General features: G+C 43.0%; 1 protein-coding gene across 1 annotated transcript in view; it reads right to left on the reverse strand.

The window, feature by feature from the left end:
* The window catches only part of cdkal1 (CDK5 regulatory subunit associated protein 1-like 1), a 689,646-nt gene that overhangs the window by 259,164 nt on the left and 409,503 nt on the right, over window positions 1-20,979 (reverse strand). Inside the window, exon 10 of the mRNA XM_083636399.1 lies at window positions 7,006-7,151. Coding sequence (XP_083492525.1) covers window positions 7,006-7,151 — 146 coding nt within the window. The remainder of the gene's footprint in view (window positions 1-7,005; window positions 7,152-20,979) is intronic.

Here is a 20,979-nt window from a genome sequence, read left to right on the forward strand (position 1 = left end):
CTTGTTAAGAGATTGGGCTGATGACCCAATGAAGCAGAAATACCTTACACTTATCTTAAAACGTGCACATTTGCCACTTAATTCCAGGAGGAAGGAGAAAAAACAACATAAAGCTTATCTGAACATAAGAGGTTATCTGGCAACGGCAGCAAGATTTAAATATACCATTGCATACATAAACATCAGAGTAATACATAGAGATTTAAGGCAGAAATCTGACCCAAACTCATCTTCATATGAATCGTTTCATAGCGTATTATGGTAACATCAAATCTATATTTATTCAGCAATCCTGCCGTGCTTTGCCATAATTAATCATGCCCAAGTTCCATAACAGATTGTCTTTCATAAAGTATGGGATTAAATTGACATCCTTTCTTATCAAGAGAAAGATTGTGTGGTGTGTCAGAGGTCATATCCATGTACATTAATATGTGCATGTTTAGGAATATTTAGATACATTTTTAATTTCAGGCTACATTTAATCCATATCAAGATACATAAAGATGTCAAGATCATATACACGTTTATCATTGGATCCTGTGTGTGTGTGTGTGTGTGTGTGTGTGTATGTGTGTGTATGTGTGCGTGCGTGCGTGTGTGTGAATCTGAATGAAGTGCATCTCTTATACAGTGTGTGTGTTGGGAAAGTAAGCCTCAAACAGCATGTCCCATGTGTTCCCAAGTTTATAAAATGTTTAACTTTGCAAATGAACATCTTGATGAATGAGAGATACTACATTCATCTTTGTCTTGTACTGTAACTACAGTGTGAATTTGGGATTTGTTAATATAGGATTTGGTGAGAAGATGCTAATTTCCATGTGAAATCTAAATACACCTCTGTGGTTTGATATAAATCTATGATCAACTCAACATAATGCGCTAAACTCAAAAAATGTATCGCCATCAACCTACAAGGATCATTTTCTTAAAATCGGAAAAGTTGAAATTTGCTGAAATGACAACGGAAAAGTAGTCAGCTAGTTCCCTGTGAATACAGTAAGTCTAGCACATGGAATGAATATCATTCAAAATGTTGATCATTTATTAGCAGTTCTGTGCCTCCAATATGTAATAGAGACAGAGGATGACAGCAGTCTCTCAAACAGAAAGATTAGAGCACGCCTCAAACTGACAGGACGGATGCACAACTTAGAGTAAAGTGAGACAAAAATAGTTGGCTCTTCCAATCTACTCATTTTGGAGGTTACTGTATATCAAGAATACAATTTGACTATAGAAGAGAGATAGGTGAAGTGGAGAGCTTGTTCTGGCTGCACAACATAACAGGGTACTGACTCACACCATGCCTTCCCAATGCAAAACAATACTATCCGGTGTAGGGTTGTCACGATACTAGAATCACTAACTTCGATACGATACCCAGGAAAATATTGGTACTCGATACCAATATCAATACCATGGGGAAAATGACAACACATCAAGAGGCATACAAATAATGAAGACAGATGGATGGACAGAAGCACGCTTCTCCATAATCTAGGCCCGATAAAACTAATTAAAAACTTTGACCTGACACAGCAGATTACCCCTGCTCTAGTCATCAGCCTATCAGAACACAGCAGATTACCCCTGCTCTAGTCATCAGCCTATCAGAACACAGCAGATTACCCCTGCTATAGTCTTTAGCCTATCAGAACACAGCAGATTACCCCTGCTCTAGTCTTCAGCCTATCAGAACACAGCAGATTACCCCTGCTCTAGTCTTCAGCCTATCAGAACACAGCAGATTACCCCTGCTCTAGTCTTCAGCCTATCAGAACACAGCAGATTACCCCTGCTCTAGTCTTCAGCCTATCAGAACACCGCAGATTACCCCTGCTCTAGTCATCAGCCTATCAGAACACAGCAGATTACCCCCTGCTCTAGTCTTCAACCTATCAGAACACAGCAGATTACCCCTGCTCTAGTCATCAGCCTATCAGAACACTTTGAGCTTGTTGAAGCAACAACTACACCTAGAATATGCTAGATTTCCTAACGAAAATGTAATTGTGCTTGCTGTCCTCGCCACGCCCCCTTGCCCATGCAGCACTAATAGCTAGGACATCTCTTTGTGGTTGGAAGGGTGTAGTAACTGGTTGCTAGCGTGTTTCTGGGTGGTCGCTATAGGGTGTTTGTAGATGGTTGCTAGGGTGGACTAAGTAATTATGGGTGGGCCTATGTGAGTTTAAGCGGGAGGAGCCAAGCAAACCAGGGGCGAAAGAATTTTGATTGTAGACGCTATACAGTTCAAAAGTTGTGGACCAAAACGTAAAGAGGGCTGTTATAGTGCCACCATCAGGTCAATATGTGTAATTTTTTTTAGATCACAGCAATGAGTGAAAGTGGGGGGAGACAAGGAAACCAGGAAAAAATCATTTTTATTGTAGAAGCTATGGTTCCAAAGTTATGGAGCAAAACGTAAAGAGGGCTGTTATAGCGCCACCATCAGGTCAATTGGTGTAATTGTTTCGTGGATAGTAAAATGCCCATCGGTGAACCTCCCTACCAAGTTTGGTAACTCTAGAGCTTAGGGTTTCTGAGATACAGCTAATTTAATGCAAGATTTTTCGAAACCCCATTCAAGTGAATGGCAAAAAAAACTTGCGCTTAATCACGAATAGCACCTAAACCGCTTGACCAAACCCTTAGCAAAGTCATAGCATAGCATGTCCTCATTGAGCCGCGCATTTTCAGGTCTGGTATGTTTATGTGGTGCGAAAGATGTGGGAGTTATTATGCGCCAAACTTTGGTGGCAGATATAATATATATTAAGTATGGAGGATTGTATAGATTGTGCCTTGCTTTCAGCAAGCACAACAATGCTAGGGAGGGAACAAACAGTATGTTGATTATTTCATTAAGCCAAAGCACTGCTGTTATCCATACAGTTGCAAATTAGTATTATATCTGTTCAGTTTTTTTTGTATTGAAACTGATCGATACTATTGATACTTTTGACAACCCTAACCTCAACTGTGATGAGTTGATCTGTAACCACATGGTGATGACTCAGTAATAACCCAGTGAGTCAACGAGGGAGGGCGAAAGTGCCAAACCAACACCTGTAAGCTGTCACGCTAACACTAGGGATGGGAATTGATAAGATTTTAGCGATTCCGATTCCATTTTCGATTCTGCTTATCGATCCGATTCCTTATCGATTCTCTTATCGATTCTCATTGGGCAAGGGGAAAAAAAAAGAGTACAAATGGGTTTATTAACATTAATTTTCTTTTAGATTATTATTATTATAATTATGTATTATTATTCAGCTCTGAGATCAGATTGCTCTTTTCAATCCCATACCAAGCAGGGATCAGTGTGTCTGTTAAACTGGCTCTGTTTGGGGGTTTGTATTTTGGGTTGAGCATCTTTGTCATCTCCCTATAGAAAATATATAGTGGGAATGAATAAAACAGAACTAGTGGTTAGAATGACAACATGCAACTTTGGACATTTTACTTTAGCTGGCATGTCAGACAAACTTAGTCACTGCTCGGGGACATTCGTTTACCCTCGCCTCGGTCATTTTACTCTTCCCTGCCTGGGTGAATGGAGGGGCTAGAGCTGCACAAGAAGTACTCGCTGCAGCCTCTGACCCAAAGCGACTACCAGCCCCTGAACCAGTCTGACTCGACATCATCCTCTAAATTAAATGGATGGAAATGGAGTATTGGTGAAATCTGGTTTACACAATAGACAGGGTCTGGAGGAGTTTACTCTCCATATTAACAGATGACGCGCTGCTGTTAGCCGCGCTGCTGTTAGCCGCGCTGCTGTTAGCCACGTTATCGTCACTCCGTAGCACATCAAAAACGTGACATTCCTCCAAAATTATTGCATGCTGTGTGGACAAATGTTTCTGCATATTGCTAGTATTTCCCCCCTTTGACAAAATAGAGGTTTTGCAAGCATTGCAAGTGGCACTGTGGTCATCGTTTTGCTTCTGCCTAGACGCCATGGTGGCTGGAAACAAAACAAGGCTGCGTTGCGTGCGTGTCGCAGCGTGTGACGTCATCGCGCATGGAATCGATAGTGGAATTGTTAAGGATTTTGGCTAACGATTCCAAGGAATTGATCCACTGGGACCCGGTTCTCAACAAGAACCGGTTCTCGATTCCCATCCCTAGCTAACACACACACACACACACACACACACACACACACACACACACACACACACACACACACACACACACACACACACACACACACACACACACAGCACTATCTCAGATGCAGCTGTTTCATTGAGCAGCCTCTACAGGTAAGATAGTGAGTGGGCGAGTAAATTAGTGTTATTCACCACAATGTTATTCACTGAGGTCTGACATTCTGTCTCTCTCTCCCTCTCTCTCTCTCTCTCTCTCTCTCTCTCCCTCTCTCTCTCTCTCTCTCCCCCTCTCTCTCTCTCTCTCTCTCTGGCCTTTTGTAATTGGTCAGCATGATGTTTTGAAAGGCATTATATAGTGCAGATGAGTGTGTGTGTGTGTGTGTGTGTGTGTGTGTGTGTGTGTGTGTGTGTGTGTGTGCAGAGGAGGAGGAGCCATGAGTGATTGCCCGCTCTCCCTTCACCTGCACACATACCATACCAGGGGGGAAAAATCACATTATAGACCAAATCAGCGGGGATGTTTACATTTACTTCCGGTTACCCCTGGGGTCCACACATCATAATGGCGGTGAACGGCACAAACTGACGTGTTGAAGACAAAAACAAACAAAGAAGACAAAAATGGTTTGTTCGTGTTGTGTTGTTGTTTAAAGCCCCATTCAGTAAGTTTTCCAAGTTTTGCTATTGGAGAAACTGCGCCCTCTGGGTCCAATAGTATCGATAACGATGTCGCCATTCAAAGTCAACAAAACACAGCGCCAGAAAGCTCTATGTACATGTTGTGACATCGGGTACTCACCACGTGATGAAATAATAATCCATAGTTCCGTGAAACATCATTTTCGTAGCAAATCCGAATCGAGTTACTTCCTTGTTTTCCTGAAGACAGCGCTTCCGCTGTACAGCACATGCGCGCATCCTTTTCTTTTTTCTTTTTTATTGCCACGGGACGTGGCAGACAACCTGCTTAGTCCCAGGGCTGGCCAATGGAGGGCGGTGTGGGATAAATAAAGTCGAGGGTCTCCCTATTACAAGTCAATCTACCATGTCCTGTGACTAAAAAGCTCTTATATTACAGTAAAAAATGTCAAAAATCTTACTGATTGGGGCTTTAATATCATTCATAATAACACTTTCACTAACGTTAGTGGAGACCAGACTAGCTAATTTACCTGTTGGACCAGACCAGACCAGAGTAGAAGCTAAATTAAATTAACGTGGCGTCAGTAGCTCTGTCTGTAACGTTAGCTCTGTAGCTAACGTTAACGAGTCTGCAAAAAAACAGCGAGTATTAGCTAGCTAACACTACATAAAACAAACACAGAAGAAAGGCTAGATATGTCGGACAAGCATGTTTACCAACCGTTTGAACATTTAGATTGAAAGTAGTCGGCCGAAAACAACGAGAGGGTTTGACAGCATTTATTTGACAACACGCACATTTAAACCTGCCGCCTTCCCCAAGTGGTACGCGGAAGTAATGTTGTTTACATGGTGACGTCACGGTGATTTGGTCTATTGGGATGTAAATGCACTAACTAACCTGAGTATGGTGTGCAGAGGACCTTTGATATGGAACGAGCTCCATGGTTTGATTAAAATGTCACAGTCCTTTTCATCTTTCAAAAACAAATGTAAAAACAAGTTACTATCCACTTATGTGTAATTGATTTACTTGTCTGACGAAGATTATCGTAATGAGCAATGTGTCTTGGTCTAATGGTATTATGTAGTTGGTGTGTGTGTGTTTGTGTGTTTGTGTGTGTGTGCATGCGTGCGCGTGTGTGTGTGTGTGTGTGTGTGTGTGTGCGTGTGTGTGTGTGTGTGTGTGCGTGTGTGTGTGTGTGTGCATGTGTGTGTGTGTGTGTGTGTGTGTGTGTGTGTGTGTCTGTGTGTGCGTGTGTGTGTGTGTGCGTGTCTGTGGGGGGGGGGGGGGGTGTTGGTGAGTGTGTGTGTGTGCGTGCGTCTGTGTGTGTGTGTGTGTGTGTGTGTGTGTGTGTGTGTTTGTGTGTGTTGGTGAGTGTGTGTGGGTGTGCAGGGGGTGGATGGATGCGAGGCTGGGTGTGTATGGCGTAACTGTATTGTCTGTTTTACAGTTTTCATGTCTTGGGTCCCCTGGCTACCATAAGCATCTCTTGCTTCTTTGGGGTCTCCCTTTCAGGTACCCTATATTCTAACTGTATTCAACTGTGAATCTGCATGTGGCCTTTGGATGCATGGACTAAATCAATCAATCAAATCAAATCAATCAAATCGCAGCTATCGACTGGACAGTAACATGCAATGGACTCCACACACAGACAACAAAGTGCTATCTCCTCTTATCTGATCTTACATCCACACTACAGCGTTTCCTTCTGAACCGGTCTTTTGAAAGGAAAGTGATATCTGTCCACACGAGCGTTCCAGCCGCGGTCCAGAAAAATAATCGACATACCAACACGCCTGAAACCGCATATCACATGACCTTTTCACATACACTGGCCATGCGTGTGCTTGTGTAAACAGGAAGCAGATTGTCAGAACACACTGTTGGCTGCTAAGCTAAATGGCTGAAACTCAGTCCGAGCTGCATCTTCATCACCGCCTTTGCAAGAACACTGCAGTTAAAGCTTTCCCAGTCTACACACAGAGCAGGCTCCGTCCATATTAGCTCCGGCATGCTACATGACGCGTCACATACACTGGGCATGTGCGTCACGCATGCCTCAATGTATAGTACTGGAGTCCACATACAAGAGGACAGCAACTACGCCTACTGCCTTTGTGTTTGACGCTCAAACCAATATTACCAGTATGTAGACATTGCCTTAGACCTGATATGGGGTCAGCACCGTGTCAGTTTGTGTCTGATTTCGGGGGGGTCAGAAAGTGGTCCTACCTCTCTCTGAGGAAGTCCACCACTCTCCTGAAGTCGTCAGCGCAGTACTCCCTCTTCATGTCCATCAGGACGCTGTCTGACGCAGACTGCACTGGAACATGCAGGAAGCCATACACACGAGGGTGCTGCAGGATCTTAGCCATCTCCTAATGAGAGAGAGACAGAGACAGAGAGAGACCCATGCATAGTCAATGCCAGTAGAGAATCAAAGCATTTGGATTGAGGCAGCATAGCCTGTACTTTGTATCCTGCTGTATATATGTATGTACAGTCAACTCTTTCTCATCACACAGGCTGACATTTGTAACAGCGTCAGACTGTATGTTCAACGCTATATTAGAGCCCGACCGATGCTGGATTTTTGAGGCCGATACCGATATTAGGGAGTAAAAAAATTCCGATATCGATATATCGGCCGATATTCTTATATTATATATTAGGGCTGTGAATCTTCACTGGCCTCACGATTCGATTCGATTACGATTCAGAGGGCTACGATTCGATTCGATTACGATTATCGATGCATCTCGATGCATCTCGATGCATCTTAAATCGATGCATCACTTTTTTCCACAATACATGATTTATTTTTTCTCACTTTCTTTTTTCTCACTGTGTGGCTACTTCCTACTTTTAAAATAAAAGTGCATTTGGAATTGCATTGTATTATGATCCATAATTAAAATAAACAACTGCATGTACTTCCATTATATTTTATTTGATTATAAAAAAAATATATATATATATATATATAATCGATTTTTGACATTTGTGAATCGATGCAGAATCGTGCACGTCCGCATCGCGATGCATCTTATAATCGATTATTTTTGACACCCCTATTATATATACACATTATATTACACAATGTTTTTGCAATGATCCCTCAAATATCAAACACTTGACAAAGATATGACTTGACATGACTTGAGACTGATTATAAGCTAAAGGCTACTCCAAAAGATTGCCACAGATTCCCTCTTCAGACCCTGAATGCATTTCTAATGGTGCTCTGTATGGAAAGTCCCCTTTCCAAGCTGTCCCCGAAGGCAGCACTCAAAGAGTTTGGCTTTTCCGAGCTCTCCTGACCCTGAATGCAGCATTTCTAATGGCCCTCTGCGCATTTCCAAGCCGTCCCTGAAGGCAGCAGAGCCAAGATGAAAGCGTCAAACTTCAAAGCATAGCAAACCAGCCCATGCACACGTGTGACACAACAGCAGCACACAGACCGTCGGACTTAATTGGAAACAGACAGATATCACTATCAGGAACATAGGCCTATGTGGCCATTGGCCAAAACAAAGTATTATACTGTTTTTTCATCTTATTTGTCAATAGGGACCCCCCCTCCCCTCTCTCTCTCTCAGTCAGTATAATTTCACAATTTGCTAATTTAATTTTGATCGATCACACATGCTGACTGACAAGGGCCTTCTAGGCAATGCATAGCATTACATGATAAAACTGACTTAATAACTGCAAATGCACAATTTGGCTTTGATAACATTCATCTAGCCTACTGGATTGTTGTAGGCTAATTGTAGGGCAGTGATATACCCGAGGCTCAAAAGCCACATACGGCTCCTTTATGGGTAGTTCTGGCCCTTTTAAGTCACACTTGAATAAACGAATGAATAAATAGCCTAACTAAATAAATAAAAATAAAGGGAACAAAGGCAATTTTGGGGGGATTGTGTTCATTAGGATACTTTTCTTTAATACACTGTGTTCATTAGGATACTTTTATTTAATACACTGTGTTCATTAGGATACTTTTCTTTAATACATTGTGTTCATTAGGATACTTTTCTTTAATACATTGTGTTCATTAGGATACTTTTCTTTAATACACTGTGTTCATTAGGAGACTTTTCTTTAATACACTGTGTGCATTAGGATACTTTTCTTTAATACACTGTGTTCATTAGGAGACTTTTCTTTAATACACTGTGTTCATTAGGATACTTTTCTTTAATACACTGTGTTCATTAGGAGACTTTTCTTTAATACACTGTGTTCATTAGGATACTTTTCTTTAATGCACTGTGTTCATTAGGAGACTTTTCTTTAATACACTGTGTTCATTAGGATACTTTTCTTTAATACACTGTGTTCATTAGGATACTTTTCTTTAATACACTGTGTTCATTAGGAGACTTTTCTTTAATACACTGTGTTCATTAGGATACTTTTCTTTAATGCACTGTGTTCATTAGGAGACTTTTCTTTAATACACTGTGTTCATTAGGAGACTTTTCTTTAATACACTGTGTTCATTAGCAGAATGACATTCTGTGCTTTTCTTTAATATACTGTGTTAATTATGAGACTTGGAAGAACATGCAGGTTTTTCTTATTTTATTTTTTATTTCCTGAGGAACAGAGATGGATAGACCACAGATGTCATATTTTTCTGATGGCCATAATCAGTGTGCTATCATTACCATGCTAATCACCACTAAGAAGGAGAGGGAGACAGTGAATGAAAAGAGAGGGGAGGAAGAAATTATTTAATGATTTCCTACAAGAATATGCTGATTGCAGTCGGTCTTCTCAATTAAGATCTATTGTACTGTTCCCTACTTCATACAGACGCAGAAAAGTGTGTGCGTGTGTGTGTGTGTGTGCGCGCGCGTGCGTGCGTGCGTGTGTGCATGTGCGTGCGCGCTAGTTCTCACCATGGCTCGGTTGCAGTGCACCACAGGGGGTTGACCACTGGAAGCTACAAATTAGAAAGAATTAATTTGCGGTTGGAAAATGGAGCTTGATTGGTAACCGACAGAAAGAGAGAGTAGAAAATGCGTATGTGTGTCAGTGCATGCGGATGCTTTTTTAGATGGATGACAACTTAAGTTCTTGCTTGAATATCTCCAACAGTTATACAGATTATAAATTATATTGAACAATTCTGGTGTGTAGCCTTCTGAGTCCACAACCACAGCACTGCATGTTAAATAGGGTCACAATAAACATGTAATTGCCAACAACTAACCTCTTTGCAAATCTATACTATAATTGCGGCAGCGTATGTCTCTCTTACGTCTCTCTGTTTCTCTCTCTAGCCGCTTTCACACCGGCCTTGAAAGCGGTAAATGTTACGGAATATGTGATCCGCGTCTCCGATGTGAAAGTGATGAAAGTGGGGTGGTGAATAATTGTGTTCCATCTCTCGTTCCGCCAGTGGAGGTAGTCATAGCGCCGTATCACCCTCCACTCCGCCTCCACCTGAAAGGCTAGGAGCCGCAACACAGAACAGCCTACTATCAGAAGTAAGATAACCAAAGCATATCTGCAGTCTGTCTCGCCTGTTTGCGTTAATAGACTCCTCGGTTATAATAATAATCTCTCTCGCAATAGGTGCGCACAGAGAAATCCATCTGCAGCCTGCAGAATATATTCATGCATCCGCACGCAGTACGTCCTCTCATAATAATGCAGGTGGAATATGAAGATTTTTCGGTAGCCTACCTTGCCAACAATGCAGAAACTGGTAATCATTTAAAGAGTTCTCCAACTCTTTAAATGATTACCAGTTTCTGCATTGTTGGCATATTTGGGTGAGCTGTCAACTGTCGTCTTTTCTCTCTTTGATGTCTTAACGAGCAGCTGTTGAGAGCTGCTGTGCTGTAGGCTACATCGCGATATTTTGGTTGGTTTGGTTGGTGACCAGCATCATTTTAATTTGTCGGACTTTGATTAATTATAATAATGAAACTCAGCGCCCATCGTTCACCCTCGTTTCAATCCAGGAGGGGTGGATGTCTGGATGCTATCTGAAAACGCACTCCGAGGCGGAAATATGGCTGGGCTGCTTGATCTTGTGTGAAAGCAATTTCTGTGGCAAGGCTGCCGGCGTTGTGGGCCTTCTGAACTGCAATATTGCGCGATCTGTGTGTGAAAGCGGCTTCTGTCTCTCTCTCTCTCTCTCTGTCCTTATATCTCGAGAACCGTTGGTCGGATCGACTTCAAACTTCGGGAGTGCGCTGAGAGGGACCTGACGGAGTGCAGTGCCCTGTTTTCCGTGCAATTCGGATGCGAAACACGTTCAATATTTGAACATTTGCATTCAATTCTGAGCTCCTTCAAGCCCCAGCTGATCTAGGTGGGTCGCTCTGTGACAGTAAGTGAGAAAAGTAAACATTGCTGCAAGTAGGGTCGTTGAGAGTGAATGTTCGAGAATGAGGGGGGTAAAGTAAACATTGGAGAGAGGGGAGAATGAAAGGAGCAGAGAATAGTAGTGTGTAGTGTTCTCAAATCAAGGGGAAATAAACAGTAGAGCTCAGTGATCTTAGTTAAGTGAGATTTCTAAAGCCCAATTTAGGGGCACTTTACACGAGGACGGTTTCCTATGGAAACGGGGAATTATTGTATCGTTAGTGCCTCCCGTTAAGACGGCGACGGCGAATTCGCGCTTAGGAAACGACACATTTTAAAACCACCCTCTAGAGTGAAATTGTTAGAGACGCTTCCCGCTGAGCACTCCATGTAATCGCTTTGGAACGGCACATTTCAGAAACTCTGACGTGCCTGCACACGCGACACACGCGATTACGCCACAGCCGTGCGCGAGTTGGCAACCAAATACAATGTCAGTATGAATGAAGTTTGGCAACACTCAGAATTAAGGTACACTGCGGCCAACTTCAGTTACATGTTCATAACGTTACTGCTGCGAGGAGCCGATGGCTGTACCCGGTCGGCATTTAACGTTAGTTACAAAAGCAGTCAACACTGTTTTCTCACTGCCAGTAGCAGTAGGGTTTGACAGATCACAGTCAGCGCTCCCGGTCCTCGCTGCTCGTTAAAGATTTCCAATAGGTGTTATTCTGATAAACTGGTCACATATATGTTACATTATCACCCGACAAATATTAAAACTTTAACAGTTTGGGGGTTTTTTTTTGCTTGAAAAAAGCTTTTTGGCAAGTCTAAATGACTGCGGAAAGTGTACTCTACTTCCGCGTTTAAAGCGAAATTACGTCATGCAGTAAGCGTCCTTGTATGGGCAAAGAATAATGTGATCACACTGCCACCTAGCGACCTGGCATGTACATTACGGCGTTTTAAAAATTCAACAGCGCTCATGTAAACAGGGAAAAGGTGTGAAGGAAACGCTATTGTGTCGTTTCTTTCAGAAACTGTCCTCGTGTAAAGGGCCCCTTATGCTTGGTCTGGTGACACTTTTGAAACCGTCGCCGACAGAAAGGAGGACTTGAGTCAACACTTTCAAGTGTCGGCGAGCAGTGTCTCGCTGACTACGTCACGATGTGTCGCACAAGTCTGATTGGCTATATAGACGGCACGCGCGCTTGCTTCCTTGTTTTGGTTTTCGCTGATTGAAATGAATGAACGTGTCCCCGCTATTTTTATCAGCCTGTGCTTGATGTATGACTTCATGAAAATCACAAAGAACATTGTGACCAATTTCCCAGAGAGAGAGGAGGTGAGTTGTGTGGTTGTGTCATTATATGCGGCTGCAGCCAAGTACGTTAATGCCTCCGACATGGTTTCACTGTGGATTCCCTCTCTTCCCTTGGCTGTCTGCACTTCTAGCATTCAAGTGTCACGTGACCATTGAACCGAGGCAAACGTTCACTGAAGTATAAATGCAACCATGTGCTGAGCGACACTTTCTACTAAGTATAATTTAAGCTTTAGAGATTTTTATGTGGCTATAATGGTAGGCTATAATGAGTCACGCATTCAGAAATAACATCCTCTAGGGTCACGCCACTTCCGGGAACCCCCATCAATCTGTGTAAGTAGGCTTCCCAGAGTAAAACCTGGCCATTTCCACCACTGCTTATGGATGAGCATCATCTGCTGCATGCCATCGAGGACAGTTGGTCGGATTGACTTCAAACTCGGGGAGTGTGCTTAGGGGGACTCAACGGATTGCAGGGAGCTGACGCCACCTACTGGCAACACAAAAAGTGGTTTATCTCGATAGCCATTCATCTGATCGACTTCAAACTTGGGAAGTGTGCTGCTGGGAACCTGACATAGAGCAGTGCCAAATGTTGTGCAATTCGGCACAGCGCCACCTACTGGCAACACAAAAAGTGGTTTATCTTGGGAACCCTTCATCCAATTGACTTCAACTTGGGGAGTGTGCTCCGGGGAACTCCAAGTAGTGCGGCGCTGAATTTTTGGAAAACTTGCAATTTCTTGCAATTTCCCGCGCCACATACTGGCAACACAAAAAGCAGTTTATCTCGAGAAACATTTGTCCGATTGACTTCAAACTTGGGGAGTGCGCTGCTCGGACCCCGATGGAGTGCGGTGCCACATTTCATTCAATTTGGACTTATTCCAGGACTGTCTGTATGTCTGTCCTTCGCGTATCTCGAGAATCGTTTGTCGGATCGACTTCAAACTTGGGGAGTGCGCTTAATGGGACCTGACAGAGTGCAGTGTGTGTGTGTGTGTGTGTGTGTGTGTGTGTGGGGGGGGGGGGGGGGGGGGCGGCGCCCACGGGGTGGTGCATGGGGGAACAGGCACTGCACTAGTTATGGTTAATATCCACTACATTTTTCAGAGCAATATGCGAGCAGAAATATGGTGTGTCTCGATCATGTAGTACTTATGATTTGAGTGTTTGCAATCAACATATTTTCCAGTAGAGATTCATTATGCCCGGAATGTGGAGAGTCATTTCCAAAGCATACAGGAGCTCATCTCAGATTTGTGTTTAAGGAGAGAAAGGATGGGGGGGGAAACAATAATAACGGAGACTGTAATTAACTCTGTGCTGAAAGAAGCAATGGCACAATAAGGTTCATTGGCCACTGAGTTTGACCGGAAGGGGAAACCAAATCATTATGGGGTTCATAGTTGAGTGTAACACCGCCAGTATCCACCATCAAAGGCATTTATTCGGGTCAGGAGCCGTGAAGATGACTTAATTTACAAAAATGCCTTTTCCTCCGCTTTCTGGTCAGAGACTGCTGTTTTGGGTGAAAACGACCTACATTCAGGTGTCGATAACTAAAGAACGGATGAAGGTAGAATCAAACTTTTTTTTTCATATGAAAGTCGAGGCTCTCTTCTTTCTTTTGGGATATTCAGTCTTTACGAAGTCATAGAAGAAGATATTCTGTGGGTCTTGGAATATTAATGAAAATGATCAAAAACCCTGGCGGTGGCTAGTGACTTATTCTCAAAACCTCTGGAGGAGAATGAGTTAAACATGAAAGCCAGATTATTTGCAATTCTGGCAGCAGCGGAGATTGAAGATCACTCTGCCAGGAGAAGAGGTAGGAGGAGTGACACTGACGAGCAGTGTGCTTTTCCTCCAAATGTTGAACTTTTTTCAGCTTGAGACGCCCAGAGCGCTCCGCCAAAAAACACTAGCCACCAAGAGCGCTTAAATGCCAGGTGCGGTCCTTGAAAGAGGAGCGCCCTTAGCGCATCCTTACCATCGAGAATGAATTGCAGAAAGGCGCTGGCAGCTCAAATACATACTGTACGTCTGTCTGCACGGCCCCTAAGTCAGCATTTTAGCAGAAAATGATAACAAAATATATAAATTAAACCAACTATGAGCAACATTTTCGCTTGTTATGAAACAGTCTAAATTGAATAGTGATGCCTCACATCTTACCTATAACAGCAGATGAGACCAAAGCCGTGTGAATCAGCGTGTGTTCTCGTTGTTCATAGAGTCTCTCTCAAGGACGGAAATACGCGGAAGTAAAACAAAACGGTTTACGCTAGCATAACCACAGAATTACAAAATACTTCCCAACAAACTGTTAGAATATAACGAGAGATGTTCACGAGAGTAGAAAGCCCCTGGAAGTAGCAAGGAAAGCCGCTCTTCTTGTTTAGGGTCTGTTGCTAGGCAGAGCGAAACGGTTTACGGCAGCCGTAAACCGTTTCGATAGATAAAACCAGTGTTTCCACTGTGCATCTTAGCACACAGCATAGATCACGATAGATAAAACCAGTGTTTCCAGTGTGCATCTTAGCACACAGCATAGATCAGCATTGGTAATAAGACACCCCCTTCTCATTATACATGTGCATTAACTACCAGTAAGGTCTGATTGATGATAATTAGCATGCGCAGGTCATAACACAGACCAGAGATCAAGCCTGTCTTTTTAGTATGCATTCTGGTACAGTGCTAATATGCTGCCCCCATCTCATTAAGTTCACTGACAATGAGAACTCCCTGAAGGCCGTAATGTAGCCTTCAGCTAGTGTGTGTTGCAGGGGTGAAAGGCCTCTCAACAGATGCCATGTTAGTTTGAGTGGCACTGGGGATTCATCTTTCATTCACACAAGCCATTTATCATGTGTGTGACAGAGTGCATCCCATCCCCCCAATGGCTGCCCGCCGATATACAGTAAAGCTCTCCCGTTACCGATCCTGACGAAGTAGCGGCATTTTTCAACGTTAAACTGCTGCCGACGACAGACAGCTGTTTAGTTCAATCTCATCTGACAGACTTAGGCGTGCTTATTTTCCTGTTTAGCCACATTTCCTGGTCTGCTGGGTAGGGGTTGCATGATTGTAACTACCATGCGATGGAGGACGTTGAAAATGTTCTCATGTGGTTTGAGATGCGCTCAAACCTTATTATCGGAGGAGCCGGAGGGAGGGGAACGTTCTTCAGGCTGGCAATATTAATCCAAAATGCACATAATTGGTCTTTTTGGAAGGAAAAGAGGTAGCCGGCACTACTTTCCAAACATGGCCGCCGACCTCTTTTCCTTCCAAAAAGACAGAGTATGTGCATTTTGGATTAACATTTCATCGTGTGGTGAGTACCCAAAGCACAACATGTATTTTGGCGCCATGAGATGTGTGTTTTGGCAGATTTTTAACAGCTGTACCATTATGGTTATGTGGGGGGGGGATGTGGCAAATGAGCTAAACTTTCAAAAAAGTGGTGTATCCCTTTAATGTATATTGTTTAAGAAAGTGTTTGACCTAATGTTAACAAAGGCACAGGGGCTGGTGATTTGTGGAGGGGACCTGAATATCAGATTGAATGCCAAATTAGACTCTTCTCAAGGGTTTAGCTCACAAAACAGTTTAGTAAGTAGAAAGGTCAACAGTTTACTGGAAGACTCAGGTAGAACTGATGGAGGGAGTTTCACCCTTTGATCAAAGATGTTACCTTCTACTCCTCCCCTGGTAAATGGTAAATGGCCTGCATTTATATAGCGCTTTTATCCAAAGCGCTTTACAATCAGTAGATAGTCTACATTCACCCATTCATACACCGATGGCGGCAGGCTGCCACGCAGGGTGCCTACACACCATCGGGAGCAAGGAGGGTTAAGTGTCTTGCCCAAGGACACAACGACAGCAGCTGGGAGGGAGCGGGGATCGAACCGCCAACCCTTGCGTCATTGGCCGACCCGCTCTACCTCCTGAGCTAAAGCCGCCGACATTTACCATTTACCATTTACTCCTCCCCTCATACAGCCTATTCTCGTATTGACTACTTTTTAATGTTCCACAAAGACGTGCATGTGGTCAAGACGTGTAAAATAGGAGTTATGGAGTTATATATTTGCTCTGAGACTCAAGACGGACCTTTTGAAATGTATTGGGAAGGATGGGGTGAATTTGTCAAACCATTCAGAACAGACTTCTGTTAGAATAACAGACAGTAATGTTAATACTCCCCTGGTTCTCTGCTACACGTCTTCCTTTTTTCTTATTTTTATTTTTGTTTCCTTTGTGTGTTGTCCTTTTGCTGTACTTTTATTTTGCTGTGAATGTGATTAGTCATTTTATTTTGTTTTATAAAAACAATAAAAAGAAAAGATTGTAAAAAGTGAAATCTTGAGGTGGATGGAAACACAACTACTGTATCCTTTTGCCCCGACCGGCTCTATCTCTCTCATACACACATAAACAGGTCCTTTCATCTTCAGAGCTGATGGGCCCAGATACACACACTAGCACGCACGCACGCAAGCACACACACACAAGCCGTTTTCCCACATGCGTACCGGAAAATTACCTGTAAGTCAATATCTGACATTTCCCTGAATTTCCCTTCACACCTTCACGCTGGCATGTGGGAATCTAGCAGTGAAATTGCCTGTATGTTGGGGGGCGGGGGGAGGGGGGAGCTTATTTGGGGGGTCGGGTTTAGATCAATAAGGTGTTTTCGGGTTGTCCTTGGGCTGCAAACTCATTTAAAGTATGCAAATCGAAGTTGTTTCTGACAAGAATAATGTCACGTTACTCCGGAACTGCTCAACCCATGACAGAGCCACTCTCCCCGGCTTGGCAGAGTGAAGCGCTCCGCCCGCGCGTCCCCGCTGCCTGGAGCACAGCGGCTAGTGCTCGCGCTCTAAAAGGCAGGCTCCCACACGCTGCTGCCTGGCCAGCAGAAAGTGAGTGTGATAATCCTGTAACAGCATTTGAGCTTATTCAGGTAAGATATTAATAATGTAATGACACATTCAGCGATAAACTGTCTACAATGAAGACATGTGTCAAATATGACAACGTGGTGTTCAGTATTTTAACTCATTCATGGCCAGTTTAGGACTGCCAATATTTAGCACAGGCCAAAGATTTTCATAATTGTTGGTCATCTTTCAAGACCCACAGTAAATTATCTATTAGCACCAGAGTGATTTGCAATACCTCAAAATGAAGATGTACGTCTCTGGGTTCACCAGGAAAAAAAAGTGAGCTTTTAGCATGTTCTGTACTCTACTTATATCCATTTATATACACCCTGTTTTCACCCAAAAGGTCTCTCTGAGATGACAAACAGGAGAAAAGTCAATTTCTGTAAAATACACATTCTCAAGCAGAACTCGCTCTCAATTCTTTTATTTTGAACTGTATTGACATCAGACATGTAAATATTATTCGTTATGACACAAATGAAAAAATATATATATATATATATATATATATATACACATGAAGTGCTTTTTTTTTACATTCAACAATACAGCAGTGTGAGTGAGTGTGCAGACAGACACACAGACAGACAGACAGACACACCGACAGACAGACAGACAGACAGACAGACACACACACACACACACACACACACACACACACACACACACACACACGATCCCCCTTCGTTGCGTGATTTCTAACCCCACATAGGATAAGCAATAACCACGCCCTGTGGCGCCGGGATTGGCCAGGAGCAACACTGGAGGGCACGCAGCCCAGCGATTTCATGAACCAAGTGAATAGCTCTTGAGAACGGACAGCGGGCTGCTGTGACTGCCGCTTCTGGCTTGTCTTCTTGCCTCCCTGCTATTTGATCGTTCCCGTTTTCCCCTCGGCTATTCAACACTTCCTCACCGCCCTCTGGATTACCCGTCAAACTGATCGATCATTTCCTCATTCCTCCGGTGATCAAACACATCTCTCTGGATTACTTTCTCCGGTTTTCTCCCGGCTGGCACAGAGGAAAGCGACCAGCTCGTGCAGCGCGCCGAGGGGGTTTCAATGGCGTTTCTCCTGTCTGCACAAGGAGGAAGCGTTTATCCGTTTTCTGATATTCCTCCTGCTCAATTTCAAAACAACAGCTGCGGTATGTGTTTGTTCACGTGTTGTCTTAGATGCTAGGGACCTGATACTATGTCACAGGCTGAGGAAGTGTTTGAAATACGCCCTGTACTAATAAAAACAAAAACACGTCAAACACGTCTTTGGCGTGGATGGCTATTTCTGATAACACGTCAAAGACGTCTTTGGCGGTGAATGAGTTAAGAGCACAGGTTTTTTTTTCATTTCCTGAAAAGTTGGCGATTTGGAGATAAGTGGCTTTCATTGCACAGCGACGAAATGCACGAAAACAAAACAAAACAGACAGGCTCAGACACAAGAAAAGAAATGAAACAAAAACATACGTACATAATGAACATTCAATATTACAGTGGTGCTAGCAGCCACGTAAGGTGCTTATGTGCTTGTAAGCGATGTACTTGGGATCTCCTGCAAGGGGTCTATAGGAAACCAGCCGGACGAGTCACCCGTTGCCCCTAACCTCATCGAGGTAGGCTTAAAACGGGTCCCATATAGTTCGAAATTTTCTAAGTGAGTTGGTTCTCAGGAACCGGAGTCTCTCCATCCGTATAACAGAGATCATGTCCGTCAACCACAATTGGAAAGAGGGTGAAGAGGGGGACTTCTATTCCTTAAGAATTAGTTTTTTGGCAACAGTTGTCCCCAGTGTCAGATATTGTTGCACAGCTGTAGTGAAGTTCAGAGAGGACTCTGAGCAGCCGAAGATGGCGAGTTCTGCCTCCGGCTGAAGGGTTATTACTTAAGCCTTAGAGTACCAGTCAAATATTTTGGCCCAGAATCTCGCCAGTGAAGGGCAGAACCAGAAGGCATGAGACAGAGTGCCCTCCGATACCTGACATCTATCACATAGTGGAGAGACAGAGGGGTAAATCTTGTGCAACTTTTGCTTAGAATAGTGAAGATGATGGGTGACTTTAAATTGGATCAGCTGGTGTCTACTATTACTGAGCAGAGCTGTACCACAGATAGACTCCTATCCCATACAATATCAGATAACTCAATGCCAAGTTCCCCCTGCCATGCTTCTCTAATCCTCTCAGTAGAGGCCGTGATGCAGTTGTCAAACAAACATACAAACCTAGAAATTAGATGCTTAGAGTGAGGAGGGCTCAGCAAAACATCGAAGAAAGCATGTTCGTCTGGGAGTGTTTCAAAGGTATTAATCTTGGATCGAACATGATTCCTGATTTGGAAGTATCAGAAGTATCTGAGCCAGTGCGTGCCAGGCAATCCAAACTTCCTCTTCAGCTGATCAAAGGATGCAAATAGACCATCTATATATAGGTCTTTGATGGAAACCAGCCCCTTCTCACTCCAGATCAAGACAAATCGGTGTATGGACATAAAAATCTGGTAGACTCAAAACACTCCTAACTTGATTTAGAATTCTGACTGAATTCTTTACAACAAAACTTGAATTCTGTGAGGTCCGAGGTCTCTCTAGCTTAGAAAATAACATGGCTGGCAAAGAGGAGTTGGCAATAGAGCTGGCCTCCATCTTCAGCCACAGGGGGGCCCCAAGAGCTAAATTATCAGGAGTTCCTTGCTGCCAAAACATCAGAGCCCTGACATTGTAGTAGTATTGTCTAAACACTGGGAAGGCCAGCCTACCTTCAGATTTGGGCTTTTGCAAGTGAATTTTTGAAATTCTATGGTTCTTATAATTCCAAATTTAGGACAGAATTAAGAAAAAAGCCAATGTGAGGAATTTTGGAAAGTTTTGACACAGAGGAACCTGGGAAGTGAAACCATCTTAACTGAGTTTATACGGCCTATCATGGACAAAGGCAGGATTTTCCAGTTTTCTATACATTGTTTAAGTCTTAAAACAAAATCACCAAAATTCAACTGAAATATTAATTTAGGATCTCTGGGTATGGTCAAGCCAAGATAGGTGAGGCGGTCCTTTGCCAATTTGAATCTGAGATTTTCCAGGAAACATGAAGACATCAGAGAGAGGCATAAAGTCACTCTTTGTTCAGTTAATTGTGGATCTGGACAGCTTACCGAAGGAAGTGATTAGTTCTAGGAGAGAGGGGATTGATTGTTCTGAGTTATGTAGGTATAATATTACATCGTCGGCATACAAACTAATGTTGTGCTCGTTATTTGGATTAAATTTAGTTGGGTAAAATAAAATATTAATAATCCGAAAATTATTAATATTTCATAAAATTGTTAAAATATCAAAATATGTAGTCCTTGATAAGGACTAACCTAGGGGCACCACCTGCATTGCAGGACCCAACCTTAATCTCATTTAGTCTTATCTGAAGTGTGAAGTCCTAAATCTTTAAACAATAGTTCACCACAGTTATCACAAAATCACTCTGAAACAGTTGAATTCTATTAAAAGTTGACACTATTTATTATATATAAAATAATAGGGAGGTATTGGCAATACAGTCAATGAATTTCAGTTATAACTAAGTTACATTCTAAAA

This window comes from Poromitra crassiceps (genome assembly GCF_964638095.1).
Source record: "Poromitra crassiceps genome assembly, chromosome: 1".
In the NCBI taxonomy this organism is placed as follows: Eukaryota; Metazoa; Chordata; class Actinopteri; order Beryciformes; family Melamphaidae; genus Poromitra; species Poromitra crassiceps.